At 40.2% G+C, this 9,992-nt stretch overlaps 1 protein-coding gene across 1 annotated transcript; it reads right to left on the bottom strand.

Annotated features, from left to right (window-relative positions):
- Nucleotides 1–2,189: 2,189 nt before the first annotated feature.
- On the bottom strand, nucleotides 2,190–9,274 carry ces2b (carboxylesterase 2b). The gene is made up of 13 exons (XM_008293911.1): nucleotides 9,177–9,274; nucleotides 6,154–6,346; nucleotides 5,927–6,068; nucleotides 5,467–5,600; nucleotides 5,149–5,302; nucleotides 4,966–5,070; nucleotides 4,774–4,872; nucleotides 4,489–4,632; nucleotides 4,285–4,362; nucleotides 4,053–4,200; nucleotides 3,802–3,951; nucleotides 2,678–2,750; nucleotides 2,190–2,596 (listed from the first exon to the last, which is right to left on the bottom strand). The coding sequence occupies exons 1-13, from the start codon at nucleotides 9,250–9,252 to the stop codon at nucleotides 2,410–2,412; spliced, it is 1,683 nt and encodes a 560-aa protein (XP_008292133.1). The 5' UTR covers nucleotides 9,253–9,274; the 3' UTR covers nucleotides 2,190–2,409.
- Nucleotides 9,275–9,992: the final 718 nt, after the last annotated feature.

The following is a 9,992-nucleotide window of genomic DNA, read 5'->3' as shown; positions in this document are numbered from 1 at the left end:
TAGATATGGTGTTCTTGGGGTTAAAGGCCTCCCCTTCTCTCCAAGTTGCTGTGTGTATGATTCCATCATAGAAAATTCAGAGTCATAGGAGTCGCTGGAAATTCAAGATTACCATGATATACATGGTCTTTACCCGTAAAACTGTTCATGACTGTATGATGACAGTATATAAACTTGTTTGCACACTAGTTGTTGTGATTCTGTGAGTCCATGTCACCATTTTGGCAGGTCAAAATGGCAAAATATTTAATCCTTGGCTTGCCTTTGCTGGAGCCATTCAGTCATTTGGTTCTGCTGGAAATTGATATTGCATGCTGAAAACTTTAAATGGCTTGCCAGGTATGATGTCTTCTAAAGGGAAATATACAGACTTTTCTGAGGTCTGAGGATATATGACAATCTCGAAATTCAGCCAAAGTATCTTCCAGAACTTGCCAAATAAGTAAAATATTAACAAAATCTGAGCTGCTGCAGCAACACCGCTATCTGAAATGACACCAGCTGACCTTGATGTTGTTGTACAAAAAAAATGGGTTTACTTACCCTGCTGCTTTGCATCAACACAGAGAAAAAAAACAGAGATCAGAAAGCAGAAAGTTTGCTTTGCACCAAACTTCATGGTTGTCTTGATATGAACTCTGCAACGAAGAAGTACACAAAGAAAACGTTGCCTCATATGAAGCTTTCCTCTTGTTACCTAGACTGAAGTCAAGCCACACCCCAGCAACAATTCATCATGATCAAGCAGAAATTCTGACCCCTAACTACCACACGGGTCTATTGTTTGTCACGCTGGGTGCAAGATGTTTGCTCATTGATATCCTGAAAGCTTTTAAGCCTGTAGCACTGTCCCCTTGTCTAAATGGCTCATGGGAGATATTGTTAAAGATTATATGTTTATGCACCTTATGCTTGAAATCACCATTCCTAATTCTGCACTTCATAGCTAAATTCACCTAGCAGGTTATAAAACCCACTATGCTCTCCTGAAAAGCCCTTTTCAAACAATGAGAACAAACAGCCATATGAACCACTCTAAGTCGATGATAAGCTGATTCTATTGTTTTATTTGGTTAATATTTAACATATTCAATGGATGGAGGAACAGTGATTAGCACTGACACCTCGAAAGTCCTGAGTTCGAACCTTGGCCTGGGGTCTTTCTGTGTGGAGTCTCCCTGTGCTTGTATGGGTTCTCACTGGGTTCTCCAGCTTCCTCCCACAGTCAGAAGAGACGCTGAGGTTAATTGGTGATTCTAAATTGTCCGTAGGTGTGACTATGAGTGTGCTTGGTTGTCTGTCTCTAAGTGTAGCCCTGAGATTGACTGGTTACCTGTCTGGGTTGTACCTTGCCTTCACTCATAAGCTTATCCCAGCTGTAATGCCACGTGACCCTACAGAGGATAAAGCAGTGTATAGATAGATAGATAGATATGTATATGAATGTTTCATGGTTATTTTGGGCATTTTTTTTGCATTTGATTACTGTAAATGAATATGGAAATGCCAAAATAGTACATAGACGCAGTGATAAAGTCACATGAAGTCATATCCGCACACCTTGTTTTTTTCATCAAACAACTTTATAGTATTAAATATTTTGATTTGACCTGTATTTATTTTGTTATTAAACACTAACCCATCTATCTGTCTATATCATCTACCTGACCATCACTGTCATCTGTAACAAATAACTTGCTGGAATCTGGATCCTGTGTTTAAACTCTATATCCGATGTTCTGTCAGCCGGTACCATCAACTTTACTTAAGTATTTTTTTATGTTCCATTGAGCCCAACTAAACATCTGTGATGGTGTGCTACAAAATGGCTGCTAAAACATCATCGCTTTGTATTTGACACATGAAATGAATAAAATCTCTAATGTAGCATTTGTGTTTTATGTAGTCTCCAATCTGTAAACTCAGCTATTTGCATGATTCGCCTTTGAAAAGTGCTGCTTTGTTATTTTCAACGAAATATTTTCCATTTAATACATGCAGTCTGATAACTGTGATTAGTCACAACATTGATTCTGATGCATTATTATTTTCTTAACAGCACAAGATCAAAGAATGTCACGTGATAACTTATAGTCCATGTAAAATGCCAACTAACTGTTTATCAGTGTTTTTAGCTTCTGATTGACCTATTGCCTTGTATTTCTCAAGGAAAAACACAAATACACAAATACACAAAAAGAAGATTTATTTTTCAAAATTGAAAAACATTCAGTTCCAGGGTCACCTGAGTCCTGCTCCGACCAACCAACCAAAAGGACAAAAATGTCCTCGTGGTCAAATGACTGTTACTGTCACAATGGTTAAACACAGGATGTCTACGGCATTTTTGGCGAGTTTAATTCTAATTAATACAAAAGTGATGAAACAGAATGAAGCGATGTAATTGTTTTATAGCTCGCTGTGCTCTGTGTTTTCATTATGTTGTCGGACCTTCTCTGGGAGGGTCTGAGTCATAAACACAACCCGGTCTTTGTTCAGGGCTCGACCAACTACCTGCTCCTTCAAACCAATTGCCAGATACTCCTCTTCTGCTCCATACTTTGGCCAATGGGCAAGGCCATCCCCGTTAGGAGACCTGCACACACATATACACAAAGTTATAAACAAGTTTGTGTCATCTCCGTGTATACTATAACGTATAAGCAGTAATTCCTACCCTGTGCGAGCAAAGTTGCCCCAGTAGCTCATCACGATTCTGCTCAACTGTTCCTCGTCTTCAGCGCATGCATCTGAAATGTTGACAAATAGGTGAAACATTTTGTACTCCAATGGATCCATATCTTGGAACATTCCAAGATCGCTATCAGTCCAGTCATTTGTTGATGTGCCTGCATGTGAGCTCTGACCGTCACTTGTCTTTTCTACTCAAGAGGTGCAAATTTGAAACCTGCTGGCTTCCTACAACAACCCAAAAAGGAGTTGTGTTACTGATGCTGGGCTGCTCCAGGCTCCAAGGATAAAATTACCCTCTACACTGAGAAACTTCTGTCCTCCATCTACAAGCTTGCGGATATCTACTAGCTCCTTCAAGTACTCAACAGTCAGTTGAAGTTACTGTTGCTGGGTGCTTGAAGACCTACGTGAGTTTTATGAGACCTGGTCGTATCACCCAACCTGCTGGACTGCTGTTTGCTAATCAGTGCCTGTACACAGTTAGACAAGTAACTAAAGTGGCTTTTCTGAATACTCTGCTGTGCTATGCATCACAACTAGGCCTGTATGGCTGGTGGTCTTTGGTTTCTTATTCAAGCATCATGTTGGTTTATTCATTAATTAATATGTGCCTTCTTGGTCTTTCTAGACTCAACCAAGTCAGTCAATATTCATCATCTCACTCTTTGTGAGTCTTACTCATTATTAGGAAGTCCACCCTTTGCAACTGCAAAAGCTCTAAAACTTCCAAGCACAAGTGAGTATTTCTTGCTGTATAAAATCATTTTCAGTTGCACCTCCCTGACTGGATTTTAGTGACTTTACATGAATTTTCTAATTTGCATTTTATATCAACTGGGGCTATTATAACATATATGAAGCAGGGTCCAAGGGCTTTAAATCTAATTCTTGTACACTTAAGGACACCCACATAAGTACCCCTTTATTTTAAGACCTACTTCTAGTGTGGAGATCTGTAAAGCTTTGAAGGCTATTGATCTAAAAAAAAAAAAAGTCCTTGGATCCCTATCTCTTCAATCTTTTAGATGATTTTATTGCTGAGCCTATTGGTCATATTTAAAAAAAAAAAAAAGACAGCCAAAGTATCTGGTGATCTGTTGCACTTACCAGCTAATTTGATGTGGGTAGTTGTGAAGCAGAATCCAAACACAATAAAGATTTCATCTTCATGATCACTCCCGACAAAGCTCGGTCTTTTTTTCTGCAGGAATTTGGGAGCATGCTGGTACTCATACAGGTATACAGTGGTGCCTGCATCTAACAATAGACAAATAGATGTGGTATTTGATTATCAAAGTGTGTGTAAATATCAAATATTGCTACTTTGAAGGATTTGCAAAATCTTGCCAAATAATTACCTCTGTGAGCATTAGCAGTTTTAATGACTGGAATGTTAAATAAAACATCGGCCATCCACTTAATCCACCCATCTCTGTTTCTTACACGGTCTTCTCCAGTTCCAATATATTCATGAATCATCAAATCTCTCTTGACTGCATCTTTAGGCTTGAAAAAGTCACACATCTGTCAAAGAAGCCTGAGCATGTTGAGGAACAGTAATATTATAATAACAAGTGGCGTCTGTCTTACATCAGGTAAGAAAATGGACATTAGGTTCGTGGCCTGCTCCCGATCCATTCCTTCTTTCCAGTCAGGAGGACCAAAGAACTAAAGGAAGACCAAGGCAGTTAAAATGTCAGATAAGCACACAAGCAAAGCAACACTAAATTTTAATCATCTGGAGATCAGTAAGCCCTTCATTTACTCAAAATTTTGAAACAATTCAACACTTACATTAGGGAGAACAAATCCCGCTTCGTCATTATTAACGCCAATCATAAATGGTACAGGGAAGAATTGATGTTTACGGAGGTGCTCCTCCACAGGGTTTATCAGGACGTGTCCATCAACACTTGCCGAAGATCCCAAGTTTGCGTGCTTGAGAGAATAAAATGTGTGAAAGTTGAGACAGAACAAAAACCTTCAGTTAACAGAAATTTTGCCCAAGACTTTGGGCTCACATTTGACTAATCTGTTCTCAGCAGTCTATATTAGTTTTTTTAGCACACAGTGTCTCACCTTCGCAAGAGCCACTATAGTGTCAATATCAAGGTTTCTCATGCAATCCCCAATCTTCTCTGTGCTTTCGATGCTACAGCCAGATGCATTTGCAACCATCTGAGGGGAGATGTGAAGAATCATTGTCAACAATTTAGAAGAAGACAAATATGCTCTAATATTCTAAAAAAGGTAACCACATTGCTTATTGACCTGCGTCATTGGCAGAGGATTATCTGACACAAGATAATCCATTGCAGCTGTGCCGCTCTCAGCAATGGCACGGTGGAACAGGCCATCAGACAATGGTGAGAAAAGCTGTTAGAAAAGAAGAATTAACTTTGAAAATACATAAATGTTCAGTGTTTTTATAATTACTTTTAAAATGATTCTTACCAGGAGAGATACACTCACTCCACCAGCTGACTCCCCAAATATGGTCACTAAATCTGGGTTTCCTCCAAAGTTGTGAATGTGCTGCTGGACCCACCTCAGAGCTTCTATCTGATCCATGAGCCCAAAGTTCCCTGATATGTGTTCATCTCCGGTGCTGGATAGAACACAGAGTTAGTGTCGACCAGATCATGTTTACAGCAGCTGGTAAAAATGAGTCAACTTTGAACTGGTGTTACCATGTGGCACAAATCCTATTCAAAGTAACAGAACATAGCCACAGTATGTACTAACTTTTCTTAGCAACTTGATTCTATTTACCTGAGAAAGCCCAGAACTCCCAAACGATACTGGATCAACACCACGACCACATCCTGGTAAGCAGCCAGAGCAGAGCCATCATACATTGAAGCTGACCCACAAAAGAGGCCCCCACCGTGGATCCAGACCATGACCTGGTAAAGTAATTAAAGGTATTGATCTTTATTTCAAAGCCAACAGGACATTTTTATGTCATTCCTGCCGAGCTCACCACATAGAAGTCTTAAAAATTAAACTAAACGAGGACTTGAATAAAACTGGCGATGACAAAAATAGAACATCAGCTTGAAGTTAGAGGTAATCTCATTGCAATCTGTCTAAATATAAGCACCAGAATACATTTTTTTTTTACAAGTATTAAAAACAGACTCTTCCATGAATACTTTCTAAACTTTCCTAAGGCTGAATCTCGGTAGCTAAACAGTATCAGCTACTTAAACCTGTAGCAAAGAGTTCTTACTGGGAGCTTGGCATCTTTCGCTCTGTTTGCAGGCGTGTAAATGTTCAGGTAAAGACAGTCTTCTGAAATGTCTGGCAAATCGTCCAGTAGTTCACCAAAATTAGAAAATATATCAAGAGTTGTCTGTCTATGTTGAATGCACCTGAAAAAGAGACATTTTTGTCAATCAGTGTTGGACATCATTCCTCCAAGTGTGGTGTTCAAACACTGCAGCACATGTGTCTTACATGGGTGGCTGCTTGGTGGCGTCTCTCACTCCTTTCCATCCCTCTACAGGCCGAGGTGGAGCCAGTCTCAGGGAAGGACCCACGGGTGGCCTGGCAAATGGGACACCCAGGAAGGCGTGGACTCTTGTCTCTTTGCCCTTCACAGTCACAGACTCACCTCTCAGACTCCCGAGCTCCGTGTGGACTTCAGGTGCTGTTGGGATATTAGAATCAGTCAAAATCATAACCGAACATTTTGGCAATTTAATCATTTCTTTGAGGAAAACCAGATTCCCCCAGATGTGCAACATCTGGTTGTTAGTTATGTCATATGGCGTTCTTGGCATTTTGGATGTATTTTGTACTTTTAAATGTAATTTAGATACATTTATATTTATATAGATATATTTACCAGTATACATGATCACAACAAACTAGGAACGAGCAGGAATCGATCCAATGATCTCAGGGTGTATTTGGCGCGATATGCCAATCAATTAAATAAACATGAACACAGGTCAAAGGCACAAGCTATTCCCAGGCCGCTCTGTCTACAGGAGGCTTCAAACCTTCCCTCAGGAACAGCTCGCCTGCTTGACTGTCTTCACTGCCGGCAACGCTGACAGTTACAAACAGCTTCGTCCCCCCCAGAGTGCCACAAACGTCTGATTTTATCTCAGTCTCGAACGGAATCCTGCTGTTTAATGCCCATTTTACCTTCCAGCAAACTCATCCTGCCACCTCACATAGGTGACATCACCAGGGATTAACTCAGGCAGGAAATCAGCCGCTACACTCTTTGTCCAATCAGAAGAAACCGTCCCCTTTCTTTACCACACTATTATCCATTACCAGTGCAGTCAGATCCATAGTACATCTCTTCAGACTTTGTCATTAATGACCCAAAACTAAGTTCTGTAAAAATATCTGTGGTTGAATTTAGAGAATTTCCCTTTTTTTGTGTGTGTGTGCAACAATTTTTATCTTATTTGATTTATTTTTACCCTCAAAAATATATCTTACCCTGAAGGAAATTTTAAGGGTTCAGTATCTCCAGAGTTAGAGCTCCCACAGGCATGACATTTAGTAAAGACACAGACAAAATTGTGTCCAGCAAATCAAAATGATTGAATAGTTCCAGCATAGGCCAGTTCTTTAACTAGTGACCCCTTACAAGTGGTGCGGGGGGAGTGCAAATATGTCAAACAAGGATGGTAATTGTGCCCCATAAGTGCAAATATATAAATGTGTCCACATTTCCCACAAAAAACACAGCCTTTGATCAACATTTTATCAGCTTTTGAGGCCTTGAACATCAGTGGAGTTTGATCTGTGGCAATCTGCCAAAATGGTGATGTGGCATCAGTCATAGGAGCACAAAACCTGGTGTCCAAAGAGTCTATATATTGTCATGATGTGTGCAGTTACAAGTTGCTTTCATGTTGTCTTTATGTTGAAATTAGGCAAGGCAAGGCGAGGCAGGTTTATTTGTATAGCACAGTTCACAATTAGGTAATTCCAAGTGCTTCACACCAAAGTATAAGAGGACAGATAAAGTCAGTCCACAGAACATAAACATAATTAGTAATTAATTATGTTAGAAGCAAAGAGGCAGATAAAATCAATCCAGAAAAATAAAAATATAATCATTAATTAGAAGAGTACATTTGTAAGAGCCAGTAGTTAAATTAAACAACATTCAATGAGGATCATTTTGCACATATATGTGGCTGGACATGTTGTTAGTTCTGATTGTGTCTAGAGTTGTCTCTGTTATTTCCTGCAATTAGCTTGGTCCCCCCACCATTATTTTTCTTATGTATGAATGCTTGTGTCACTTATAAGGGGCTCACCTGCCCACCTGAAGTGGCTGTGGGGCAATACCCACTTACACCAGAGGGTGGCAGTGTTTCGCGAGCCGAAATGTCCGCGATCATTCTGTTTGCAGTCTGTTTACAGCTGTTGCTGGATAAATAAAGTCACTGGAATCTGGACGGAAGTCATCGTCATTTGTCCGAGTGTAACATATACCTAAAATGCATCCAGATGGGTCAGTTAATGTGTACACGTAGCCTACATCTGGTTACATCTGGTGGATGTGCAAAGTGCATACTCACACTTTTGCATTGTTTTGTGCAGCTTTTGTATTTTTATTTCAGTTGTTTCATTGTTGTAACGCGTTCCATAATGTGTTTTGATGAACATGAGATTTATTGTTGAATTATTGTCATCAGTGTCTCGGTTCAGTGTTCATTTCACTATGGAGAATATGAGGTAAGGCAAAATAAACTTCTTTTGCTATTAAATTTCAACATGGAAAACAACTTGTAGGTTTGCACATTGAATGAATCTAGTTTATTTCTGGGCTGCAAGGTGCTCGATGGTTAGCGTCGTTGCCTCGCAGCAAGAAGGTCGCCGGTTCGCGTCCTGGTGAGGACACCCGGGATCTTTCTGCGTGGAGTTTGTATGTTCTCCCCGTGCAGCGTGGGTTCTCTCCGGGTTCTCTGGCTTCCTCCCACAGTCCAAAAACATGTTGATTGGTGATTCTAAATTGTCCGTAGGTGTGAATGTGAGTGTGCTTGGTTGTCTGTCTCTAAGTGTAGCCCTGTGATAGACTGGTGACCTGTCCAGGGTGTCCTAAGTCAGCTGGGATAGACTCCAGCCCCCAACGACCCTGGTGAGGATTAAGCGGAGTATAGATAATGGATGGATAGTTCATTTCTGGACTCCTAATTTTTTACTTTATTTTTTGGAACTTAGTTGTTTGTTTGTTTTTCTGATGACTGTACACAGAGAGTCAAATTCCTTATTTCCGTATACAAACTTGGCCAATAAAGTCGATTCTGATTTAAAAAAAAAAAAAAAAACTCTGTCTGAGGACATGTGAAATTCTCAAATTTCTGCCAAAAATATTTTAGAGAACTTAGTTTTGGGTCCCAAAATACACATAAACAACTCTGAACTAAATCTGACATGCTGCAGCAACATCACTATCTGACATGACCTCAGTGTTGTTTAGTAAGTAAGTAAATGAGTTGACTTACCCTGCAGCTCTGCAGCAACGCAGAGACAAAAAACAGAGACCAGAAAAAGGAAAGTTTGCTTCGTACGGAACTTCATGGTTGTCTTGGTGTGGATTCTGCAAAGAGGAAGCTCTCATAACAAACGTTGCCTCTTATGCACCTTTCCTCCTCTTGTACATTGATCGAAATTAAGCCACACCCCAGCAATCATTCAGGTCAGGCTAGAATTCAAGGATTCAAGGTCTTTAATTGGTCGCAAACACAGTTCTACATGGTATAACGCGCAGTGAAATCCGTTGTGTACCTGTTCCACACCGAAACAATAGTAATAAGATAAATAAAAATAAAGAAGTAAAAATATATATGTGAACGTATATGTGTATATATATATATAGAGAGAGAGATAGGAATAGTAGAAATAAATAAATAAAATTTCCAAACAGTGCAAAAAGGGAATAAAACAAATAAAGAAAATAGTAATAATATATACATGTATATATATGTGACGGAGCGACGCCGTCACTAGCGGAGGTTAGCGGGCCGGCATGCCGACGCGGCACACCCGCCGCGTAGCACACACACACACACACACACACACAGGACATACATCCAGTTACAAACTGTACAATAACCGGCACTCACACCTCATTCATTTCCACTTCTGCTGTTAAGTCTCGTGACCAAGGGTGCACACTTGCCACGATACTTTTTCTCTCTCATCCATACATGCACACATACACTCACACACACTCACCGGTCATTGCAGTGGTAGGCAGCTGGCTGGAATGCTTGGCGGGCAAACCCGGGCCATACCATCAGCCGGCTTAAGATGGTATG

Source organism: Stegastes partitus, unplaced genomic scaffold (assembly GCF_000690725.1).
Source record: "Stegastes partitus isolate 25-593 unplaced genomic scaffold, Stegastes_partitus-1.0.2 Scaffold922, whole genome shotgun sequence".
NCBI lineage: Eukaryota > Metazoa > Chordata > Actinopteri > Pomacentridae > Stegastes > Stegastes partitus.
Note: the sequence above shows the minus strand (reverse complement) of the source record. Positions and strands in the feature narration are given on the sequence as shown.

What these genes read in the sequence shown, in the direction of transcription:
- ces2b (XM_008293911.1), bottom strand. Translation starts at nt 9,252, where the DNA reads ATGAAGTTCCGTACGAAGCAAACTTTCCTTTTTCTGGTCTCTGTTTTT. An exon ending in CGAAAGATGCCAAGCTCCCA is followed by an intron (nt 5,601 to 5,926) that starts GTAAGAACTCTT and finishes TTACTTTACCAG; the next exon opens with GTCATGGTCTGGATCCACGG. An exon ending in TACCCACATCAAATTAGCTG is followed by an intron (nt 2,751 to 3,801) that starts GTAAGTGCAACA and finishes TCAACATTTCAG; the next exon opens with ATGCATGCGCTGAAGACGAG.